This window comes from Protopterus annectens, chromosome 4.part0 (assembly GCF_019279795.1).
Source record: "Protopterus annectens isolate FY-2018-M chromosome 4.part0, PAN1.0, whole genome shotgun sequence".
Classification (NCBI taxonomy): Eukaryota; Metazoa; Chordata; order Ceratodontiformes; family Protopteridae; genus Protopterus; species Protopterus annectens.
The window spans coordinates 1,262,414,958-1,262,442,014 of NC_056733.1; the positions used below are offsets into that span (position 1 = coordinate 1,262,414,958).

The 27,057-nt window shown below is 36.8% G+C and overlaps 1 protein-coding gene across 1 annotated transcript in view; it reads right to left on the minus strand.

The window, feature by feature from the left end:
- Window positions 1-27,057, minus strand: part of ARHGAP26 (Rho GTPase activating protein 26) — a 3,815,868-nt gene that overhangs the window by 1,225,070 nt on the left and 2,563,741 nt on the right. The window contains exon 18 of the mRNA XM_044069158.1: window positions 20,638-20,797. Coding sequence (XP_043925093.1) covers window positions 20,638-20,797 — 160 coding nt within the window. The remainder of the gene's footprint in view (window positions 1-20,637; window positions 20,798-27,057) is intronic.

Genomic DNA, 27,057 nt, shown 5'->3' on the forward strand with positions numbered 1-27,057 from the left:
TTTGAATTAATTGAGGACTACGAGAACGATGATTCGATTTCTGAGGTGGGCAGAATACATGCCTCAGGAACCAACAACTTAACTGTGAATTTGTGTTGCGGTAACCAAATTGTAAGACATTCGGAGGCATTAAATGTTTCCGCTTCTGCAGATACAAGTACATTTGCATTTGATAATGATTTAGAATTTGTTTATGGTGCATTTGCGGCTTCTACTGTTTTAAAAGTAAACAATGACAGTTTAAATTGTATTGATGTGCCCTTTAATTTTATTTTACATTTGTTAATCGGGCTAGTCTAACTGGATATATGTCCATTTTCAGTAGAGGCCCGGGGAGAAAAGCTCCAAAGACATGAGGGATGGTTGATGCAGTTCAAAATTAATTGGACATTCTTGAAGTAGGCGATACTCGTGAGGACATTGGTTTGGACATAAATGTCATACCTGAGGATTTGTTTAATACGTAAGACACAGTAACTTCGGTTGATGTACCAGATATTTCAGTAATCACCGAAGATGGCGAAGTTACATTAAATGACTTTGGCAGTGCTAATGATGCCGTGGAACTTTTTAACTGTTCAAATGATTTTAATAATGTGATTTAATTAAACATAAAGCATAATGAGTTGAGCACTGAATAATGAGTTGAGCACTGAAGATGATATGAATTTCTTGTTAAATATTGAGAGGGTTTCAGACATGAGCATGGATATAGATTTACTGGTTGAGGCAACTGAAGCCGTACATCAAATTGGGATTTTTAGTGAACCGCAGATAACAGTAAACAGTAGTGGGGATTACAATGTATATAATTATTCTAAAAAAGAAATTGATATTGCTTACGCTAACCTACTATCACTGGGTTTATCATTTGTGCCTTGTAGGCAGGGGAATATAGACCAGGTTTTAATTGACCTAAAAATGCTTACTAGAAAAATGAATTTAATGATGTTTTTTAATGATAAATTTCATATCAGCAGATGAACGGCCTTGTTCGGCCAAGTAAATTTAATCCCCCAGCTAATAACGTTGCGATTTATGAAATATTTTTTGTGAGATTGGCATTAGGGTAGGTTTCAGGAAAGTTAAAGAAGGGAGGAATGAGGTGAATGCAAATATGAGTGTGGAGGAGCAAAAAATGGTGTTTGAGTTGACTCATGACAAGGAGATTCGTATTATGAAACCCGATAAGGGCAATGGCGTGGTACTGATGGATAGGAATGATTATATAGCTAGTATGATGTTGATGCTATTAGAAAATACATACAATGAGATCAGTTTGAATAAGATTAATATTGCACACTGCAAGTTGGATTTGATGCTTGAGGACATGTTATTTCAAGGCCAGATAAATGAAGCTGTTCATAGTTATATAAAAAATGATAACCCCATGATTAGCAATATCTTTGCTATTCCAAAGATACACAAGGGGTTAAGTAATGTGAAATTCAGGCCTATTGTAGATGGCAAGCGTAGCAAAACCTGTTTTATGAGTAAATTTGTAGACTGCCATTTAAAGAAGGGTTTAGCTACCTTTTCATATATAACTAAAGATTCCTGGGATTTTTTGGAAAAACTAAATAAGATTGAAGTAGGTGATGACAGCATATTACTTACGGTGGATGTATGTAACGTATTCACCACAATACCACACCAGATAGGGTTGAAATGGTTCGAATATCAGTTAAGGACTCAATTATATGATCAGGACCAAATAAATGTTTTTATTATGCTGATGGAGGCAGTTTTATTTAACAAGTTTTTGTTCTTTGAAGGACATTACTATAAACAGATGACAGGAGTAACTATGGGGGCGGCTTATGCCCCCATATATGCAAATTATGTAATTTCATATTGGGGACAGGAATTTGTGTTCTCAAGTGAATTTGGCTTGTGTATCAAACATTACACATGCTTCCTGGATGAGATATTTATTATCTGGGAAGGCTGTGAGGAAAAGTTAAAAGGATTTTTGGAATATATTAATAAAACAACTAGTTTTTTGACCTTCACACATACGTATAGCATGGAGGCGATTTCTTATTTCAATGTCAATTTAAAAATTATTAATAACAAAGACAAAATGGAATTGACCTCTGAGATTTATAGAAAGCCAACTTTTTCTAATTCTTACTTGGATTACAAAAGTTGGCACCCCCGCCATCAAAAAAAGTCCATTGTTAAAGGACAGATTGTGAGGGCAGCCAGAATGGTTAGTGATCAACAAGTATTTTTGAAAGAATTGGATTACATCACAGGGATGTTTATAAAAAGAGGGTATCCATTGGAGTTGTGTGTTACCATTAAAGATGAAGTTATAAGAAAGAGGCGGGATAGTATATATAGGGCCATCCTCAGGGGGATGGTGAGTGATGGAAGTGAGCAATCAATACCAAATAGTAATGGGGAGCAAATCAATAAGTGGGCCCTAGATGCGTGATGTTTGTTACCACATTTAATCTTGATCCAGATTGGGTCACGCAAGTAGTAAGAAAGAACTGTGAAATACTGTAGGTAGATAAGAATGGTGAGTTGACCATGGGTAAATGTCCCTAGTGTGTGTTTAGAAAAGATAGATCTATAAAAAATATATTAGAAATGGATGATTTACAAATTAGGCATGATAATAGGCCCATTGGTAATTTTAAATGTGGCAGAATGTAATATTTGTAAACACATTTTGGTTACCAGTGATAGGTTTAGGTTGAATGGATATAATATACCTATCTGTGGACACTATAATTGTTATTCCCAAAAATGTGGTTTATTTGGCTAAATGCCAACAATGTATGGCATTTTATATCAGGAAGACTTGTAGGCGGTTTAGACAAAGAATTAGAGAACATATATCTGATATCCAAAAAGCCAAAGCTGTGGAATGCCTTGGCTAGGCATGCTATGCACCATCAGGGGCATGAATTTCAATTTTGTGTTATACAACAAATTGTAAAGGATACACAGCGCAGGGTATTAGATGTGCATTTGGATATTTCTGTGTTAAGATGGCAATTAAGGTTAAATGCCACAGTCTTTCCCGGTATCAATGAGAATGTTAGTATAGCCCCAGTATTAAAATTAAAAAACATATTGGGATAGACAAGTATTTTATACATGATGAAAATAAATTACAACTTGGTTATATAGTCAATTTTATATATGTTTTTATACTTTTTTAAAATATTTAATAATAATAATCAATTATAATATATTTTTACAATATATACATATAATTTATTTTATACAAATACAAATTTTACACATTTCATGAAATTTTATGCTATTAATATGTAGTATTTTGTAGATATTTATTGTGATTAATGATTGTATTGTATTGTATTTAATTTTGTTGCAACCATGTAATGTACTGTCTTTTTAAATGAGGGCGCACTTACAACAGGGTGGGGTTGTAAGTGAAGTATAAATAGGGGTCTGTAGTACTTTTGGAAAACAGTTCTGAAGAAGTCCTGTGTTTGTAGGACGAAACCTAGGTAAACTCGTTTGTGTAAATAAAAGTTGGTTCCAGCTCCGTGTGTCAGCAGTACTTCCTTGGTCACTCCTGCAGTATCCTTAGGTATATGGGTTCTTTGCTGCATAGGATACAACAGATAGACAACTTCTAAAACTTCAGGGCACCTTCTATGCACTCATATAGTCAATCAGCATGAGCTAAGGGATGCAGCGTCCACTGCAGCTGTGATCACTCAAACATCTACTGTTATGGTAAGTTTACTTATACAACTGTACTATGGTCAATATACTGCAGTAGCCTTAACAATAAGGGTAAATTACCCAAGCTTATTACACTTGGGAGGTAGAAGGAGAACAGTCCAGAAGACCATGGAGAATGGTCCTAGCAAAGCCTGATCTACACATAGCAACAAAATCAAGCTTATACTGCAGAGGACCAAGTTACAGCTTCTTGAATACTTCTAAAATCCAACCCTTTTCAAAAACCCACAGATGAAGCCAAGGCTCTAGAAGAGTGGGTATGACACTACCTGGAATAATTTTGTTGTGGTGAATATAGCAAAAGGTAATAGCCTTAGACAACCATTTGTAATAGTCTGTTTTGATACAGGTTGTCCCTTTGCCTTACCTTCATAAGAAATGAACAAATGATCTGAAGATATAAAGGATTTAGATCTGTCAAGACAGTACTTGAGTTGTCTGTGGACATTCAAGGTATGAAGTATCCTTTCTCCCCAATTTTTAGGTTCAAAAAAGAAAACAGGGACATGGATAGTTAGGTTTAAAGTAAACTCAAGATACCACTTTAGATATAAAATAAGGATTAGTTCTCAAAGAAATCTTGTCCCTATGGAAAATCAGAAAGAGCTGACTCACCATAAAAGCTTGCAACTCAGACATCCTTCTTGCAGAGGTCAGAGCAATCATTAAAAGTGTTTTCCATGTTGACAACCTCAAGTCGGCAAGGTTAACTGGTTCAAACAGAGCAAGTATTAGCATCTCTAGGACAAAATTAATATCCCAAGAAGGGATCATTAGTTTTCCTAGTGACCTCTTATGCAAAACTACTTTCAAAAACATGTTGGCATGTGAATGCATTGAAAGAGGAGGATCCGTGGGCAGACATGGTGAAACGGCTGATAAATAAACCTTGACAGAACACTAACAAAGGTCATAGAATAGTAACTCGCACAAATACTGTGAAGGCAGAGAACAACTAGCTCTGAATATGTGCTGGCTATGTTGTTTGTGTCAACTAGAAAACCTTTTCCATTTACTAATATAAGATTTTCTAGTAGCAGGCTTTCTTGTGTCCATGAGTATCTGCTGCACATTGTCAGTAAATAGGTGCCTAAAGGGAATTAAGATCCTATCATCCAAGCAGTCAACTGAAGTTAACTGGGGTTGCGGGTGTATCAAACCCATGTTCTTGTGTGAATAGATCCAGTCTGTGAGGAAGCTTGTGGTAATTACCCCTGGCTATTTCCAAAAGAAGGGAGAACAATGTTGCATGGGCCAGAAAGGAGTTACCACAATGACCTTGGAAGTTACCTTCTGAATGTTCTGAAGTACCCTCGATATCAGTGGGAAAGCATACAGGAACATTCTTGTCCAAGGAAAAAAAAAACATTTGACAGCAAGCCCAATTTGTACAGAGCCCTGACACAGATTCTCACCAGCTAACTGTTCAGAGAAAAAGGAAACGGGTCTACTTGTGGAATTCTCCAAAGATAGATCACATTTTGGAAGATCCATTGATCTAGTTTCTATTCGTGAGACTCTGCTCTTGTAATGCTAAACTGGTCTGGCACACAGTTTTGCTCTGACGGAGTACAGGATGCCTGTAGAGTGAGACTGTGCTGTGAAACTATATCCCAGACTAAAATGACTAATTGTAAAAGGTGGTACGTCCTAAATCACCCTTGCATGGTGATGTACCACATGACTGTAGTATTGTCAGTAACAACTTGAAGAGGTCCTGGTGACCAGAAATAATTTACAGAGTTGAGTGACATGATCAGGGCGAGTATCTCTTTTATATTTTTGTGCTTGTGGCTGTCCTTGGTATCCCACACACTTATCACTTTTCTCTCTATAGAAACTGCTCCTCAAGCAAAGTCTGAGGCATCTGTGGTGACTCACTGCTTTGGAACAGAAAGGGAGAAGGGGAGACCCAAATTTAAGGATAGCTACTTTCTCCGCCAAGTGATTTCTCTTCTGACAAACCCCCAGCACTGAGATTTGAAAAGACAGGGGATGTTGGTGCTGGGACCAAAGATACTTCAGATACCACTGTATTTTTCTAATGTGGAATCTTCGAGGGGTATCATGAGAATCAAAGTTACCAGGATATCCAAAATCTTGGTTATTCCCTTGCAATGACTGAAGTATGAGTACTCAGGACATAACCCATATAAGCTAAGAATACTGCAGCAATGATCAACATAACGAATGTTCACCACTGTCAGCATCAGATTTGTCATTATCCTCTGAAACAACAGAAAAATCTCTAGCCAAACTAACAACAGAAACGTGGATGGGAATACAACTGCAAGAATTAGCTGTCTGCAGAACACTGTTAGCCAAGGAAACCACACCAGCCTTATAAACAGCTATACTCTGATTAACAGCTGTATGCTGAAGCTTCTGTTTATTCTTCTTGTGAACATCACTATAAGACAAAATAACTGGGGACAGAGTATTATGTCTGTCAAGAAGTCTCTTACCCCAGACTACTCCTGCACCTAAAGGGTTTGGTTGTCTTATACATATGCCAGACACTGGAACAGCTCCATTTAATATGTCTAACCCCTGTTTCATACTGGCCAGCAAAGACACACTAGAGGGGAAACAGGGCAAATGGTATGTGGTCTGCAGGCCGAGCAGTGGTCCCAGCAGAATCACTAACCACAGGCTGAAGCATACTTTGTTTTTCTTTTTAGGTGCATATATTTTTGATGAGGGGATACCAGAGGTAGGATCCATCAAATCAGGGGAGAGAATACCAGCCAGAATAATAAACTGACAGCAATGGATAACATATCACAATAAGCACCAAAGTTTCAAGGAATAAGTATATCCCCGCACAACTAAACCCCATCTGACTGTGTTATTTTTACAAAAAAAAAAGTCTGAAATGTGTTCAGTATTCTTTTACAAATGACTAAAGTTAAAGAATTTCCAGTACACAAAGTCTAAACAACCAAGCAACCAAAATTAACTCCACACACTTTAACCATGTTAAACCGCCATAAAATAATGTTTAACAGTAATTTTAACTAGATTTCCCTGTCAAAGAAAACTCTCCACAGTTCAGTGAAGTAACTTAATTCATGGTAAATCATGATCCAATGTTAAAAACACACACAGCAGAGTCAAACACAAAGTAAATAATGCATAAATGCTAAAAAATCTACATTCGGCAATATTTTTCTGTCAAAGGATGACATTGTTTTGTGCTGGGACCTGTCTTGTTTGGTATCTACTTTTCTGAAGTAAAAGCTAATACTAAAGGGCCATGGCTGACTAAGCATGCAGATGACTGCAACCTAGAAACAGTCATTGAATCCCCAGATGACTTAGCCATCCTGCAGGAAGTTTTGTCTCAAATAAATAACTGATGTCAAAAATCATGGTGTGAGGGGGGGGGGGGGGCGTGGCCAAGACGAGCACAGAGTAGCAGCTTTTCTTATCAGCTCTGCCTTTACAGAACTTTATTGACAGGAAATATTGATATAAACTTCCCTAATAGTTTTTTTATTTTTATTAATTCTTTAAAACATATATTAGGGTAGTATATAAAAAATTTCAAGTAGATTTTAAGTTTTCCTGTCAAAGTTACACTTGGAAGTACTACAGTAAAAGAACAGGATGAGCTTCACTAAATAATCCCATCAAGAGACAACTATAAAAAAGAACTACAGTCATTACTAACTACTATTCAGGAACTAAGCGTCAAGATAGACAAAATGGATATAAAAATTGAAAATTTCAAAGAAAAATGTTCTCACCAAATGGACATTCTACATGAAGATTTATTGCAACAGAGGAAGCAGATTTCAGGAATGGAAACTGCATTAAGTGATATGGATAACAGACTTCAGGAGAGTGAACATAATGTTGAGTTCCTGTTAAAGCAAAATTCTCTTCTTCAGACAAAGGTTGATGACCTTGAGAACAGGTCCCGTAGGAATAATGTGAGAATTTTTGGCTTACCGGATAACATACAGGGAAATAATATGGAAAAATGTTTATCTTCCTGGTTGCCTGAAGTACTTGAACTGCCGGAGGCTCTTTCATATGGTACTGAAAGAGCCCATAAATCAATGGTGACATCTAAAAACACCAAGAGTAATTATACTAAATCTGTTATTGTAAAGTTCCTATCAGCCCATGATAAGGAAATGGTACTAAAGACTGCATAGGCAAAATCCCCTATCAAACTGAAGGACAATATTATACACTTTGATAATGACTATTCTTCTTCAGTATTATCAAAAAGGAAAATTTTCTTGCCTTTAGTCAGAGAACTAAAAAAGAATAAAATAAAAACCCATTTGCTTTTTCCTGCAAGACTGAAAATATTTTATCAAGATGGTTTTAAAATTTATGACGACCTGGACAATGCAATAACTTATATAAAATCTAATAACATACTGGGAAAAGTAGATGAAATGGAGTGGGCCAGTCCTAGTCTTAAAAGGAATGCTGAGAACAACACTTGGAAAACATTTGACCCTAAAAAAAAAAAAATCAAAAGATGAATCATAACAAGTACATATTTGCACTTGATTCACTCAGCTGGGGAAATGAAACCGGACATCCAGGTGAGCTTTTGGTATTATATTTAATATAATGTAAATTGGTTAACTAAATAGTTGGCTATTTTGTTTTGTAGAATAGTCGTTTGTTGTTTTTTTTTTTTCATTTGTACTATTTGTTTAAAATTAATTATCTTAATGTTTACTGGTTTGATTCCCATGGATGCAGTGATTCTCCTGTCTCGGATATCTATGCTTCCGGATGTCTTGTAGTGGTGCTTATCATTAGGGGGCGTATTTGTTTATCTTGACTTTGGTTCTTATAGTGGTTGGAAAACTTTTATTTAGTTATAATTGCTGTATTTGTATTTTAGTTGATTTATGGTTAATTGTTTGATAAAGGAATCTTGTATGATGGCCTGATGTATAGTTGCAGAATTGCTGTGCTAGTGATGGTACTTCTGACTCAGGATGTGAGTGGCAGTGTGGCTGGAGTAATGGTAAGGCTTTGTTGTCATTTCCAAGTTGTTGGTGTGTTTATTTGGAGGCTCTGGTTTGGTGCTTTAGCACTGTAGAGACATGTGTGGTGTTGTTTGTGTTAATTGTATGTTTTGGTGCCTGTGTGCTTTGGTTGGAGATTAACCGGAGAGTGTGGTTGATAGTGTGGTGAAGCTTTGCTTGATAGCTGTCATTGCTTCGTGTTGTGTATGCAAGGTTTTTTTTTCTTTCTCATCTCTCTCGGTATAGAGGGAGTCTCGAGACATTGCCTTATATGTAGTTAAGTAATGTTTTACTTACTATTTCCCGCTGGAACTTTGAAAGCTTTATCTTCATGATGAGCTCGAGACTGTGATATCCATCGCGGCTGGAAAGCTTGGAGCTTTCTTAAAACGTCATCATGAAGGTGTCGGAAGTAAATTGACCTTCTGATCCTCACTGGGAAGCTACTGAATCAAATTTGTTTCCTCATACAGCATACGGAAAGAAGATATAACTAGATTACTACTTTCAACTTATTGTAAGACATTATATGCAATAATCTCTTAAATAAATAGGGATTAAACTACACATGTAGCCTAAATACTTTTTCTGATCATCATAGGTATTCTTGAGAATTATGTATTTATAAATGAATAGTATTCTCATAAAATATTTGCTTTATGTATGACAAGGGTGCCGATATCTTGATGAGAAATACTAGTTGTGATGTGTGCATTTTTGGAAGATTTAATAACGCTACAAGCTGTTTATATACTTGTGTTACATGTACATTTTCTATAACTATTGACTTGCTGAGAAAATATTCATGAAGCATTTATCAAAATGTTAAATGTATAGATGTATATAATAGGTTATCTCAGTTATTTTATGAATGCATTTGTGTAATAGGCTGATAGGGATGTACCACATAGGCAGCAATAATATTGCAAGGACAGGTGCATTAAGAATAGTTAGATCTGTTTATCATTAGAAAATGTGAAATTTTCATCTTTTGTTTTGTTAATGAAATAGCTTTTCAAAATTAAAAGATAGTATAAGCTATAATTGAATAATAAAAAGCTCATTATATTTAAATAAGGCTTTTATATAGTATACAGGAGCTAATTAAGCACCTTGCTTCTTTGAACTCATATGTCCTTTTCACTAGTTTTCAGTATGGTGATGGACCCTTTGAGGTAACTCAAATTAATGCAATGAATGGAAGATGAGACTTTTAAGGTTTATTAGTCATGAGAGACTGCACCGGGGTGTTTGGTTATAAGAAAACTAGCAGGATGTTGTTGGTTTTACTTCTTGATGAGTAAGCACTATATTTGGTTTCTGGCAAAGAAATGCAGTGTTCATTTCTTTCAGAACAATCAGTATGTTAGTTGATTATTAGTAAAATCACTTTTATTAGCATCTTATTTATTAGCTGCCAATGTTAGTGGTTATTGAAGGCCTTTAGGTGATTCATTTACAACTATGTCCCTGTTAGCTGATCACCTATGGCAGTACTACATATCGCACTTCAGCCTTTATTAGCCATATTTCGGTAATAAAATAATGCCATAGTCTCTTTTTAAGGTTCTTATCAAATGTGATTACTTTAAAACAGAAGAGTGAACTAATAGATCATAGTAGTTCTTAATAACCTACTAAGTAATGTAAGAAAATTCTGTACTTTATTCCTAAGATGTAGCTGTCATCAATTTACTAATTGACACAACATTATATCTATACATTTGGTTCATACAAAAACATTGTTTATGTTATTGATGAGAAGCCTTATTTTTATAGTTATGACTATAGACATTTAGGCAGGTGCTGATTGGATGCTGCTTTTGATAGGAGGTCGATTCGAGTGACTGATGTCATTCGAGTTAGGAGTTTTAAACTCCAGAGGGGTTTGGGTTGGTTATTTTGTTTCATGTTTATGCTATAAATATTTTCTAATAACTTTTCAGACTTTCATATCTTATGTAGTAGGAAACAACCTTAATTTTAAGAATATGATACTCTTACACTATGTTTGTTCTAATGATCATAATAGTATTCCTATTAGATATATTCTTGTGTATTTCTTAGATCAGTATGTTTATGTTTATATTTACATCATTTAATTTTCAATGACTACACTAAAAGGTATATCAGTTAACATTAATGGTTTAAATAATCCTAATAAAAGGAGGAATTTAACTAGATATCTTAAGTTACATAAATCCCAGTTAGTATTTTTACAAGAAACTCACTTAATAACAGAGGATATATTCAGACTTGAATCTAAAACATATAAGATTTTAGTAAGTTCTGAACATACTAAGAAAAAGAGAGGAGTAGCTATCCTATGGAACAGCATAATGCCTTTTCCTAAAATAATAGATACATATAAGGATAATAAAGGAATGTTTTGTGCAGTCACCATAGAAATAAACAGTAAAATTCTCACATTGATTAACATACATTGGATCCCAGGGATAGGGATAAACACAGTGAAACAACATATAGATCAAATTGTACTATTCTCTAAAGGGAACATTATTCTGGCAGGAGATTTCAATTGTATTCTAGATTACAAAGACTCTAGTACTAATGGGAAGAGAAGAATATCTACATCATCTAAATTATTAAAAGACTTTTCAGATAGTTATTTTTTGAAAGATATAAATTATTTTGCAGATACTACTTCTTTGTTTTACACCTTTTTTTCTCATAGACATAACTCATACTCGAGGATAGATAGAGTTTTTATTTCTAATAATTTAACAGATTCCTTAAACAAATCAGCAGTGATTTCATGTCCTTTATCAGATCATAATTCTATAATTTTTGAAGTGGTAGTCTATCCAAATTTTAATATTCATATAAAAGGATCTCAGCTTATATCACAAAATTAAAAGATCTTAATGATTTCATTTCTACAGAAGTACAGAATTTTTTAGAACTTAACAATACTAATGATATATCAGAAATTTACATAAGGAATGCCCTAAATGCTTATCTATATGGTAGGATATTGAATTGGTACAACAAAAAAAAGCTTGGGATAAAGAGCTGCAAGATATACAATGTAAATTAGACACTTTAAAACTTAGAAATATGGGTGATAAAGATATATCAGATAAAAGAAAATAAATAAATATGTTAAATAATAAATATCTAGAAATAAATAAATAAATAATAAAACTATGATCAATATAGAAAAATTCAAGTTTATAAATTTCTCTTCTAACCCTAAATCCTTACAAATTCTTGCTAATAAAACAAAAAGATTAAATACATTTAATCATATTAATGAAATATTCTCCCCTAAAAAAGGAAAAATGGTATCGGAAATTCATAATATATTAACTGAATTGAGAGAGTTTTTTATAAACATCAACCTAACAACTACTGAAATTAACTCTAAAGAGGAAATAAAACATTTATTAATAAATACACTAAAACAAGACTTTCAGAGGAACAAGGGATTTCTATTGATAAATATCTTTCAAAGAACTTCAAACTCACATTACCAAATTAAAGCAAAATAAAGCACCAGGTAATGACGGCATCATTCCTGAAATTTACAAATTACTACTTATAAATGCTCTAAAATTGCTTTATAAATATTTAATCTTGTTCAGGACAAAAACATAATTCCACCTTCTTGAAAATACACTTTTATTTCTCCTATTTCAAAATCTAACAAAGATCCCTCTAAGTGTACCTCCTATAGACCCATCTCCCTATTAAACACTGATTACAAATTATTTATGTCCATTTATGCAGAAAGGCTTAAGACACTTTTACCCAAATTAGTTGATAGTGATCAAATGGGGTTTATAATGAAGAGAAATTCATATGATAACATTAAAAGAATATTAACTTTAACTCATTCGGTGAAAAATCTTAAAACAAATGTAACCCTAGTTAGTTTAGATATAAAATGTGCTTTCGACTCAGTTACATGGGAATATTTGTTCACTCTATTAAAGGAATTAAATTTCTCCAATAATTTTATCAATCTTATCACTATATGAAGGTAGCCAAGCTTATGTTAAAATTGGCACTAGTATATCTCAAAATATACCAATAGTAAACGGTACTAAGCAAGGGTGTCCTTTATCCCCTCTTTTATTTTCATTAGTTATGGAACCATGGGCAAATTTAATAAGACATGATACAGATATTGAAGGATACAAGTTAAACCCCAATATATCATCTACAATAAAAATGTTTGCAGATGACATACTGATTACTCCTGGGAGTAGAAGTGAATCTGTACAAAAACTTTTTAAAAACATGGAATATTTTCAAAAAAATTCCGGCCTTACTTTTAATAATAATAAAACACAAATTCTTTTAACAGGTTCAAAAAAATACAATATACCTGATGAATATAATGAATATATAGGTCAGTCTCAACAAATAGCATATTTAGGTATAATTAACAATATTAAAGATACCATTCAAATAAATTATAATAAAAGTCTATTACAGATAGAATATTTAATAAATAAATGGAACACATTACCCTTTTCTATGGATGATAAACTTGTAATAATAAAGATGATCCTTCTCCCCAAAATCTTATATATAATTCAATCTTTATCTATACCTCCTTCTTACCAAATAATTAAAAAATTTAATTCAATGATTCAGAAATTTTTGTGGTTCCCAAATAAGCCAAGGCTTGCATTAACATGCCATATGTATAATTGGAATAATGGGGGTATAGCCTTTAGAAATTTATTCAGTTTCATCAGTATTCAATACAATCTCTCATCTCATTGATGTGGAATATACTGCTAAGTGGAAAGAGTTTACAGAGGTATTGTCACAAAATACCAAAGATATAAACAGTTCCTGTAAGCTAAGTATAATTAATAATCCATTTATTTGGAGGTTAAAAGATTATATTTCTGAATTTTCTTCTCCGAGTTTTAACTCTAAGTATATAGTTTTTTCTTTAAAAATCATTTAAAAAAAATTATATTTAAATATAATATATAAGGATTGGCTTTTTTTACTCTTCCCTATAGCCTACACACACAGATCTATTTTCTCTTCAGATTATACAAAAATGTCTATATTTCAGCAAAAGCATTTAACATTTTGGCACCAAATGATGATAAATAATGAGATAAAATCCAATAGTTTACTCTTGGAAGAGTATAAACTTGATTCTTGTTTATGGTTAGAGCTTCAAGACACTAGACAATATGTTTTAAATAAATTGGATTCTATGTCTCCTATAATTAGGAAAAAAATTCCCAAGCTAATACAATATATGATTTTATCAGTTTTGCATAAATCTCATGCTAATAACAAGTTATCAAACATTTATAGGGCAATTAAATGTGATTTAGATACACATTCAGATAATTATTGGAAATATTTTTCTTTAATTAATAATAATCCCCCTTCTGAGAAAGACTAATTTAATATTTTACAATCAGCAAGTATGACTACTTCTTCTTTAAAATGGAAATTATTCACATGGAGATTTTTAAATAGATCATTTATCACTCCTCATAATATAAGTATATTTTCTAAAAAGAATATAACATGTTGGAGATGTAATATTGAATTGAATGCTGACTGGTCTCATATGTTTTATAATTGCATATATTTAAGAAAATTTTGGGATGATATCAATAATTTGTTGCAAACAATTTTTACTGATAATTTCTTTATATCTAAATTACTTGTTTTATTTAATACTCCTGTTCCTGATTGTGTAAAAGAGAATAAGTACCCTTTGGTTTGGTCTATACTATCTATAGCTAGAAAGACAATCACTAAGAATTGGAAATCTAGTACAGCACCTAAATTTTTGGAATTTAATGAAATGTTAACTATTAAATGTAGATCTAGGAATATTACATTATATAATTCATGGAATATCATCTATAAACTTCTAGAAAAATAGTTTCTTAATTTATGTAAACAGATGATTTTTATTAATCCTACAGCTACATTAAGAAATTTTTTTTTGCATGATGAACGTCTTTGTACATAGTTTAGTTACACTGGTTTATATATTAGAAAGTTTATTTTTTTAATTTCTTGTTTTTTAACTTTAAAGAAAAAATGTTATAATTTCATGGAAATATTTGTTCATATTAATAATTATTTAATAAAATTCTTTGAAAAAAAAAAGTCATGGTGTGAAACAAAATGCCACAAATATGCATTATTGTATTCTTTGGGAAACCATCTACCTCAGGGAACTACCAAACAATACACCTCTAAGAGTTTTCCCAGCTCAGGATTTGGGAACTTATTTGTACAGTAACCTAACTTTTGATCAACATGTGTCTACTGTTGTAAGAAAGTCCTTCTATACTGCACAGCTTATAAACAAAAGGATTTTGTCTAGCTCTACTGATGTCATTGTCACCCTTTACTCAGCCATCTTTAGGTTAGTAACTGAATATAAAGCTCCCTTTAGCATGTATCTGTTCAGACACATCCAACAACTGGAACACCTACTGGAACACCTTACTAAAAGGATACAAGGCATAAACAATATGTCCCACATGGAATAACTCAAAGCCCTGTCACTACACTTGTTATCCCATGGACTGCTAAGAGGTGACCTGTGTCTGCCATGCAAGGTATATCCTTCAACACAGTACTAATAATAAACTGCACATCAGCAGTCAAATGGCATCAGAAATACTCAGTCTAGGAATACAAACCTCTTCTGCAATAGAATGGTTTGGAGGAACAGGTACTTTTCACAGAGGATACCTCTGCTGTGAAACAGACTCTCCACCAACATAAAACAAAATTCACCCTTGTCCATTTTCAAGCACAACCTAGATCTCTGGATAGGAATCAAAACATTTACCCCAGGACTGCCCCCTGTAATACTAATGGACAAATACAGCTCCTAAATGTTTTCACCTCCAAATTATCTATGGTATGATCCCAGTTATTCTCATAATTATCAACCATGAGATAGCATCTACAGGGCGGCCTTTAGACCAGTGCTGCCTATCTTTTGGAGCAACCAAGATCCTGTCCTATTTAACCAAGATTTTATCCTTTTTTTTTTTCAGAATGGGCTCTGCCACATCAAGTTCCATCCAAGCCTTCTGAGCAACAAGATCTATCAAGACATCAGGAGGTGGGGACCACCAAGGACATCAATGGGCCAGACACAAATGCTGCAATGAATATAGACTCATCAAAAGAAGGCAGTTCTGTGGACCACCCCAACTTCATTAATTCCAGAATGTTCCCAAAGGTGATGTCCTAGGGGGCGGAGGGTGATCTTGAGGATCATTCTCTATCATCGTGTTTCTGTTTATATGTCATTTGTAGGACTTGTTTCAGGGGTTCTGATGGGAGACACGTGGGAGCTGGGCAGGGAAGCTTGAATGTCAAGCTGCCTTGAAGTTAACTGGGTCTATCTGTCCCTGTCAACTTGAGTGAGACGAAAGACGCACAGGATCCATTGGGATTTGGGATGGATCTGAACTTGGTGCATGCACTAGTCTGACCTTAACACTCTGGCTCTAAGACTCTCATTTACCCAGAAACACTTGTGTCGAAAGACTAAGGGAGGATGTTGAGGCTACAGTCTCCAGGGTTACTGGATCAGGTGACAGTGTGCAAGAAGGGTTTGGACCCATAATCATACACTCCAAGAATGGAGATGGTGTCAGAAGTAGATGGGACATTCTCAGTCCACTCCTTGGGGAAGGAGCCGGGAGGATTTTGTCCTCGAGAATTTCCTTATTATACAATCATCATCCAACTCGGTAAGACATGGTAGACTAACTAGACCTCAAAGAAGAAACTACAGACAATGGTCTCAATGGTAGCTTTTGTTGGAGTATAGATGAACGAAGCCTGAGGCTGGCCAGCCTTGGAAAAAAGTAGGCTGCAGAAAGAGAGTTTAGATCTGAGTTGCAGGTGAAGCCAAATGCCTCCACAACATAGGTACTGGACCCAGTAGTGTGATTGCTACCAGAGACCTTTTTCTTTAACTTCTTTACCCTCCCCTCTTCTTGTCTCTTCTTATTTTGTTCATCTCTGTGCTTCTCCTGGGATCTCTCTCTCTCTCTCTCTCTTTCTCTTTGTTTTTAGCTGTAGATGGAGAATTGGACAGTAGGGAGACAGAGAAAATTCTGGACCCTGTCTGAGAGGAAAGTAAGCATTTGAGAATAAGTTTCTCCCTTCTGCCTTGAATTGCTCTGGTACCTAATGCAGCACAGTTGCTGCAACTGACCTAAATATGGCAATGACCTAGACAGTGAACAGAGAGGGAATGGAGATCTTGGGGAGGTATCCTGTGTCCACAGGCTGAACACTTCTTGAAACCAGTGGACTATGACACCATCCCCCACTCTGGAATTATAGATAAACTCCATAAACTAGGTATAAATCCCTATGTCACAAGATGGGTTGCAAACTGGCTCACTGACAGAACCCACACTGTGAAAGTAGCAGACGCCAAATCCAACTTCAGACCAGTGATAAGTGGAGTACCACAAGGTTCAGTCCTGGGTCCTCTCCTGTTTGATATCTACTTTACTGAAGTACAGGTTAACACAGAAGGTCTTTGACTAATGAAGTTCACAGATGACTGCAAACCAGGAGCTATAATTGAAACTCCTAATGATGTGGACATCCTAAAAAAGGGCCTCACTGAGACAGATGCCCAGTGTCAAAGCCATGGCCTCAAGCTCAATGCCAAAAAGTGCACTGTCATCCCCTTTGGTAAAAACTCTGTACCCATGAGCTACCACATAGGTGGTAGTCTACTTAACACCGAAAGTGTGATAAGAGACCATGGGACACAGGTGGACAGTAGTCTCTCCTTTGATAATCACATCGCCACAGTAGTCAAGGCATCCTTCTACGTGGCACACCTCATCACAAAAGGTTTCTCATCCAGGAAAAAAGAGGTCATTGTTCCCCTCTACTCGTCACTCATTAGACCCATTACAGAGCACAACGCCCCTTTTGGTATGTAACTCACAAGACATCTACAACAACTGGAAAGGCAGCAGAAATACCTCACAAAGAGGATTACTGGCCTCAAACATATTCCCATCTCAAAAAACTCCAGCTTTACTTCGTCGCATATCGCCTACTCAGAGGCGATCCCTGCCTAACATACAAAGCTATCTCAAACCCAGAGCTGCTGGACATGCTCCACTTAAAGTAATCCCTATCCCCCCGAGCTACACGCTGTAGGGACCTAAACCTTGTCACCACAATAAACAGAACATGCTGGAGTGATAGATTCCTGTCCCAGAGACTTTCCATATTCTGGAACAAACTACCTATCTATATCAAACAAAGCTCCTCATTAGCACTCTTCAAGAAAAAATCTTGATGACTGGATGGGAAATGGGAAATTCACCCTGGGGATCACTTCTGTGGCTCAGGGACAGTGGCACAGGAAAATTATTTTCTTGGTTGGTGAAAGCCAGGGTACCTTTTTGGCTAGGCTTGTATAGGCCCTAGGGCAATAGCCTAGTACCTACATATGAACCTATTAGAAAAATACTATCACAAAAAAAATTATTTCAATAGTAAACTATACACTGTATATTACAAGCAATTAAAATAGTTATGCTGCAGAAAAAAGTACATGGAAAAAGGCATGCTATACCAAGACCTATTTTAAACTATGTAAACTATCTTTAGTATCGTTATTTATATATATAAATTATGTCTATCTAAAAGCTACCCAAAAATTTTAGAAAAGGAAGAAGAATTCTAGACAAAAATGCTTTCTCTTATCATGAATGTGCAGAGCTATCAGAGTACACGTCTGGTCAAACAGGAAGCAAAAGATATCTGAGGTAAATCAGCTGGGAGGAGGGAATTGACTGTATGGGTGGAGTCAGAGCTCTCAGATCCAATACTCTGGTATAAGGTGCCAAGTTCAGAACAGACTGGATCTGACAACCCACACACTGAATTGGAAGTTAACAGACAGCTTTGGATATATACCTTTATCTAAACATAGAAATAAATAAATATATCTTTATATAAATTTATATTCAGTTAACATAAAAATAGAACAAATCTAATAGTAAAATGAGAGGCAGGAGTCCCCAAAAGGGGCTCATCTGAGCAGTAAGTCGAAAATAATCAGCACTGGATCCTGTGAAGAGTCAGAGAACTTTTTTATTTGGCAGAAAAAGACTGAACACTCACTTCTTGTGATAACTGAAGGCTTCCCTCTCAGGATATGCTCAGCCAATCAACTGTCAAAGGAAGAGAGAGGAAGGGGAGTCTGAACTTTTGAAAGCTGGTCAGTACTTATCTCAGCAAATAACTCAAAATGTCAGTGAGGTTTCATTTCTGACAACTACATAGCTATCTTCTACCCTGCCAAAACACACACACACACACACACACACACACACACACACACACACACACACACACACACACAACATACACACACACACACACGCACGCACACCCACACACAGACACACACACATGTATAGATTCTAAAAAAGTTCAAATTTTTTTGTATAACACTCAGTTTAAAACTATTAAGCTTCCCCTTTGGGCAGAAAGGATGAAAAGATCGACAGAAAGAAAAGATAGACAATCTTACATGTGTGCAAGAAAACTGAATTCACAATTCTGAATGGTGTAAGGAATAAGGTAGAGGGGATAGTTTGTGAAACATATGACAGTCTAAGGCAAAGGAATGGTGAATTGTATAGTTCTGAGATGAAAGAAATGAAATGACACAGTAAATACTGTCACTCTAAGCTGTTGCAACTGGTTAAGTAAAAAAAAATAAGAATGCCCCCTGCAAGTGAGGCTTTGCCCTCATAAAAAGGGACACAGAAATATTGTTTTTTTATGCTATTTACATAGTTTGTTTCTGAGATACACACTATGATAATAGTTAATGTGCTCATAATAAAAACCTCACCCTAAAAAAGTTAAAAAGTGAAATAGATTCAGATGTCTTTAACATAAGTATTACATGTGTATACTAGCAACTGATATTTTACTAGTGTCTCCTTTCTGTACCTGACACTGTGGGCAGTCGTGATTTGTTTTATCAGTTAACTGCCAGGATTTAGTTTCTATATGAAAATGCCACATTCCCCTTTTACCTAGTCTTGATCACATAAAAATACATTAGCAGACTTGCCCAGTTATATCTGCTTTTGTACAAAATGTTTGCTCTCTCACTGTATATATATATATATATATATATATATATATATATATATATATATATATATATGTGTGTGTGTGTGTGTGTGTGTGTGTATGTGTGTATGTATATATAAAATGGGCAGTCGAATGACCAGCTATGTTGACATCTGTTTGGTAGACACCATTTGGTCAAAGCAAACAGATGGTCATCAAGTCTACAGGATCGACAATCTCTGGGTAGAGGAACATTCTCCTTTCATCAGGGATTGTGTAATTTCAGAGTTAGTATATATAATTAGCAAGGGATAGAGGGGGTGCAGGGTGGCTTTCCCCCTTACAAAAACATTTGCATTTGGTTTATGCTACTCCAGCGTAATCCCCGGAGCATGTATAGTACAAGTCAACATTTGTTGCTTCATCATAATAATCTTGATATTCTGGATGTCAGCATACCTCCTTGTTCCATCAGCTGCCCTGTATCTGTGTGTTTGGTGCACGCTCATAGTATTATATTTACATCCATATCCTTATGTTGTGTCATGCTAATTTGGCTACCCAGCTCCAAGGCATTCAGACGAACATGAAACAACGATGCTACAGTAAAATGACATCAAGGGTTTCATCAAACTATTTACCATTCTATTTACTGCACAGTTAACCACAAGGAGTTATTTTATACAAACAGTTCTAGTAAGCTGAAGGCTTTCTGCCACCTGACTTTAAGGGTACTTCCCTGCATGTAATCCACTATAAATGATACAACATGAATTACATTTCCTAAAGATCATACCTTTTCATGATTTTCTATTAAAATCTCAACAACAATATTTTGAAACTTGATATCCATAATGGCAGCTACAGTCTCCTCCTGCGGTCTCAGCAATGTTGGTCCAAATACCACACCCAGGTTAGCAACTGTCATTAGGTTTTGTTGATGGTGCTGGGCGACACTGTAAAGGAGAAAAAATACCACTTAGTTAAGAAAAACAGAAGAGAAAGTTTTCAGAAGAACTAAAACAAAAGTGTTACTAGGTCTACACATTAGCAAACCATTCTGACCAGCATCAGTAAAACTCATCACTATCCTGATACCTACTGCTAGTACCTGTGTGCAGTGGTTTTATTCCATATGTGTCAAAGAAAGCCATGAGTTGATTAGTGAGCTCTGGTCTTGTGGAAAAAAAAAAACAAAAAGGAAGTAACTGCCAAGAGTGCTTGAAGTTCAGAGACCCTCTTGGCAAAAGTAAGCGCCACCAACAATAGTCTTCCAAAGACAACGTTGTAAGGAAGAGGAAATTAAAAGTTATGTACTTACTATAACTTGGCATCTGTGTTGTCCATTTTCATTCTTCCTCATGAATGGGTACAGATCTGATCCTGGGATCTGACTTGGCCACATCTTGAAGACTTTGATCCGAATCTCGAGCTTCTCCCTCTGCCCATAATGCCCTATTCCATCCCTAACGCCTCAGATTGAGTTTGCTGCCTTATCCCTCACTGTGTTATAGAGACAGAATAGACATAAAGAAAGACTGAGGCTCCAACCAGAAACATAATGGTTCCCATGTCATCCCAAGATCCTTCTAGGAGGAATGACAGGGCCAGGGGATGGCTGGAAAGGAAGGTGAGGAAGAATGAAAATGGACAACACAGATGCCAAGTTATGTTATGTACATAACTTCTAAATCTGATGTTGTCCTTTTCGTTCTTCCTCATGAATGAGTCAGAGTCCCCAGCTATATAACTCTCAGGAGGACCTCAAGGAAGGACATGCCGGAGCACTTTCTAACCAAAAGAAGTTCTGCTTCTGGAAACTTTGTCTAACTTGTAATGTGTCACAAAGGTATGAGTTTTAGACCAAGTAGCTACAGCACAGATGTCATCAATGGAGGCTCCTGAGGAAAAGGCATATGAAGCAGCTGTAAATATAGTGGAGTGAGCTCTAGGAGGATGATGTAACTCCAAACTTTTTTGAGAATAAATCAACAAAATACAATCAGTGATCCATTTGCCCAGAGTACTTTTGGAAACTGTGTGACCCAAGCGATTAGGGGAAAAGGACACAAATAGCTGGTCAGACTTCCCGTACTGTTTTGTTCCGCATAGATAAAAATGTAATTGCCTGTGAACATCAAGAAGGTGCAGCATATATTCACCTTTACTACTAAAAATTTGAAAAGTAAACTGTTAACTGAATGGATTGGTTAATGTTACTCTCAGTGGCCACTTTATGCAGAGTGGAAGGGCTGGTTCAAAGAAACACCCTACCCTTATGTAAGGAGAGGTAGGGAGGCTTAGCCAATAAGGCCTGGGGCTCAGAAACTCTTTTTTTGCTGAAGTGAGAGCTACAAAAAATATTGTCTTACAAGAAAAAAAACATTATGTCACACTTGTTTGCCATTTCAAAGTGTTTTTGAGTTAACCCTTGAAGAACCATCGTCAAATCCCAAAGGGGAGAGGGATCTTTTATTGCAGGTCTAAAGAGGAAGACTCCCTTCATGAAAGCTTTACACAACCAGGAAGATGCCACAGAAAAAGGTTCAATTCACAAATGGAAGTTAGCTATAGCTGACAACTGAAGTTTAACAGTAGAAAAGCTAGCCCCTTCCTTAAAAAGGGTAGTGAGAAATAGGAGAATGGCCGAAGTAGGATCTGAAAAGGGGTCAATATTCTGATTAGAAGCCCAAATGGAAAACCTTTTCCATTTGCTTCTGTAAACTTTCTTGGTAGATGTTTTTTGAGAGGCTAAGATAATATCACGGACTGGGGAAATGAGCCTGGACAGTATCAGTGGAAGTGGAAAAACCATCCAGTCAGTTTGAGGACATGCAGATTGGGATGTTGATCTCCTGATGGATGGGATAGGAGATCCTGAGTAGGTTCCAGTATCCATGGAGGTTATCTCAAGTGAGATCAGAGGAAGGGGAACCAAACCTGTTGAGGCCGGAAGGGGGTAATGAGGATGACTTAGCTCTTCAGCCTGCTTGCCTTCTGTAGGAACTTTAGGATTAGGGGAAAAGGGGGATAGACACAGAGGAGACCCAGGGGTCAATCATGAATCATAGCATCCCTCAGCGACTCCCCTGGAGGAGAGATCAGAACAAAATACTTGTTGAGGGTACAGGCAAATAGGTCACAGCAAAGCTGGTCCATATTTGCTAGTGTTCGATTGAGGGACCACTTGTGAGTAATCAGAATGTACCTGCGAGTTTGTCTGCCAGCGCTTTGGTTTTCCTGGAATGTGTGGAACTACCAGAAAGTGGTCTGAAGACATTGTCCAGTTCCAGATCCTCATGGCCTCTCTGTACAACAGGTAGGATCAGGTTCCTCCTTGTTTGTTGATGTACCAGACTACTGACATGTTGTTCATATGGATGGCAATAGTCCTTACAGAGAGAACATACTGAAAGATTTGCATCATGGGGAGAACTGCTCTCATCTCTAAGACACTGATATGCAGCTCTGTTTTTGAGGGGGACCACATGCCTTGGACCATCTTTCCCAGGAAATGCTCCACCCCCCCACCCCAGCTGGGAAGCATCCATGGCCACTGTGGCTATCGGGGGGAGAAAGAATGGACTGCCATAATGAGGTCGTCTGATTGGATCCACCAGCAAACATGATATTTGTAAATTGGAGTGAAAGACAGAGGCTGTTAAAGAATGTACCACTGAACCACCGGTGTCCATTGAAGGATTCACATAAAGAGTAATACTAGAGGAATGGCAGCTGCCATTGACACAAGAGTTTGTAACACTAGTTTTGCTGGAGGGGATGGAAGAGACAGTATGTCCCGCACATGATTTCTCAGTGACGTTAAATGACTGAAGAAATAATGATGCCACTTGAGTTGTGGTATCCAGCTGAGTTCCTATAAATTCCAGATTATGCACAGGCGTCAGCTTTGATTTAGCAAGGTTGACAGCAATGCCTAGGGAGTTGGAGATCTGAAGCATGTGATCCTTGGCTTGTAGAAGTAGATGCCTGGTTGGGGCAGTAAGATGCCTGGTTGGGGCAGTAAGGAGCCCATCGATGAGATAGGGAAACACCTGGAATCCTTGAAGTCTCAAGCGAGCTGCCACAACTGCCATGCATTTGGTGAACACCCTGGAGGCTGTGGTGAGTCCAAAGGTCAGTGCTCTAAACTGGTAGTGATTGGCTCCCAGTCAAAAGCACTGGTGTCTCCTGGAGGACCTCTATATTTTGATATGATAGTACATGTCCTGGAGATCTAAACAGCACATCTAATCATCCTTGGGCAGAAAAGGCAGGATGGACTGAACTGTAACCATTCAGAACTTCTACTTCTTAACATACTGATTCAGATTGCTTAGATGCAGAATTGGTCAATTGGTCTCAGGTCCCATTTTTTTGGCACCCTAATGCCTGCGAATGGCTAGAAAACTAGTAAAGGGAACAACAGTAATTAAAATATAAACTCTAATAAGCCTAGAAATTGCAAAAAATGTAAACAAAAAACACTTTCTCACGTTCAAGGTTTGTTTTGCTTTCTTGCTCCGATGGTGGTAACTTAGGTCTGGGGAGTTGGGGATGGAATAGGGCATTATGGGTAGAGGGTAGCTTGAGATTTTGATCAAAGTCTTGAAGATGTGGCCGAGTTGAATCCAAGGATCTGATCCGTAACCTTCTCATGAGGAACAATGAAAAGGACAACATCAGATTTGCAGGTTCAAAAGATGACTGAGTCAATTTTCCAAGAACAAAAATTTAGGTCCCAAGAAGGAAAAACAGACTTTCTTGGAGGCCTGATATGAAGGACAATTTTCAGAAACTGACTTCAAAACTAGAAGCCAGATTTGGATTCAGAATCAGACAAGCAGAAATGGCTAACAAACAAGCTTTAACAGAAGAATATTCCAAGCCAGAAATGAGCAACTTACAAAAATGAAAAAAGGACTGTATGAATACCACAGAAAAGGGGTCCAAGGTAACACTTGAGACAGCAAAAAGAAATTCTCTTCCATTTAGTCACATAGGATTTTCTAGTAGTGGGTTTTCTGGCCTCTTGCAAATCTCGAAGCATGTCCTCAGAAAACTAGTGTCTAAAAATGAATAAATACCATGTCACAAAAATGAATTAATACCCTATCACTCAAAGTGTGAAGTGCAGGGTAAGAAAATGAGCTTGAATGAGACAGCCCTTGTCTTGTGGGAGAAGATCCGTCCTTTGAAGTAAGTTGTGATGACTGCCCCTGGCCCAATGAAATTGAAGGGGGAACCACTGTTGCCTGGGCCAAAAGGAAGTGATCAGCAAGTGTTTGGGCCTGTCCCACATGATCTTGTGCAAGACCTTTGGTAGTAGAGAAACAGGAAGATAGGTATAGAGAAAACACCTCCTTCAAAGAAAAATACATGCCCTTTCCAAGCCAGAGGTCCTAGTACTCTTGAACAGAAATGGGGAAGTTTTCTGCTCAGAGGGGAAGCAATAAGATCTACATAAGGAGAATCCCACCAATGTACAAACTCTACAAATACCTTCCTGTGAAGCATCCATTCAAAGAGTCTGCCACAAGACTGTGCTCTGAAGGAAGGTAAGCTGCTTAAAAAACAAGTGATGATGGACTGCAAATTCCCAAGCCTGAAGAGCCAGCCTGTAAAGAAGTTAAGATTTTGTGCCCCTTTCGTTGCTGATGTATCACACAGCTGTGGTACTGCCTGTAAAGAAAAAAAAAAACATTAGAGGGCCAGAAAACCAAATGGAGTGAAAGGCCTGGACAGTTAGAATTAGAGCCCTCATCTCCTTGGTGGATATGGTTTGCCAGTTGTTGATGGAACCAAAGACCCTGAACTTTGAGACTGTTGGAGGAGGCTCCACAAACTTGACTGGAAGCATCCGTGTACAGCTCCTGATTTACAGAAAGGAACCCAAAAAGGCAGACCTTGATTCCAGGAAATCTGGTAAATCCACTAGAGGAGCCTGAGCTTAAGCTTGACCTTGCGATAAGGCAAAAGAGGAACTAGATAAACCAGAGGATGGCAGTGCAGGAGCCAAACAGTACTGACAAACCACTGAAAATTCCTCATGCGGTGTTTCGCAAAGGGAACCATAGGAATGTTGGATGCCATGTACCCTAGAGCTTGAGAAATTCCTTTGCATGAAGGACTGGAAGAGATAGAAGGGACTGGAAATAAGCAGTCAAAGACAGGACCTTGGGAGGTGAGAGGCAAGCTACTATTGGAATGGTCTGAATCCTGCAAACCAGGATTTTGAAACTGAAGGTGAAGATCACACTGCATAGAAAAAGCATAGAGATGTGAAGATCCTAAAGCAAGAGCTGTTGAAAAGAGGCTTGGATCAAAACTTCATCCAAGTAAGGAAATATCTGAATTCTCTGGACTTCAGAAGGCTATCACAGGGGCCAGACATTTGGCAAAGACCTTCAGAGCTGCAGAAAGACAAAAAGGTAAAGCAGAGAACTGATAATGAGAGGAAGAAACATCAAAATGTAAAAACTTCCTTAAGAGAGGGTGAATAGGACTGTGCAGGTAAGTCCTTGCCAAAAAGGAAAAGAAAGAACTAATCTGAGGGACAGAAGAATCTGGCCGAGGAGTAGCTGAATGTCAAACAGATGGAGATATGTCAGGGAAATGAGGCTTTTGACCCTTAGAAGTCTGAGAAAGCTTATCCAGAAAAACTCTTCTAGAAGCACTCTTGCTCCTAAGAAGGATGACTAGGCTGCCTACAGACAAAAGATGGCCTAGATGGAAAATGAGGAACAGAGGACACAAAGATATGTTTTAGATCTATATAACTTCACCCTTAACCTAAACAATTCAGTAGCAGCAGTGCCAAAGAGATTCTGGTTGTCTAATGGGAAGTTTAAGAATTTGGCCTTGATGTCTTCAGGCTAAGCCTGGAGGTGCAATTACAAGTACCACCTCATTACAGATCCACATGCTACTTCCCTTGAAGAGGCATCAGCAGCATCATAACTGCATGACAAGCCACCTGAGAGGCGGAGCTCTAAAGGGAAATGGCAGAAGGCCTGCTTTCTGAATCATGCATATCAGCCAAAATGCCCCAAGTTTGGAGAGAAAAGTCAGAACATACCTAGTCATATGAGTCTTGTAATTAATAGTCTTGAAAGGTAAGGTACCAGAAGTATATACTTTTTTTTACCATACCTGTCTGTGGCATGGCTGCCCTTGTCAGAGTGTAAAAACATAGAAGAAGACAGCAACTTGGTTG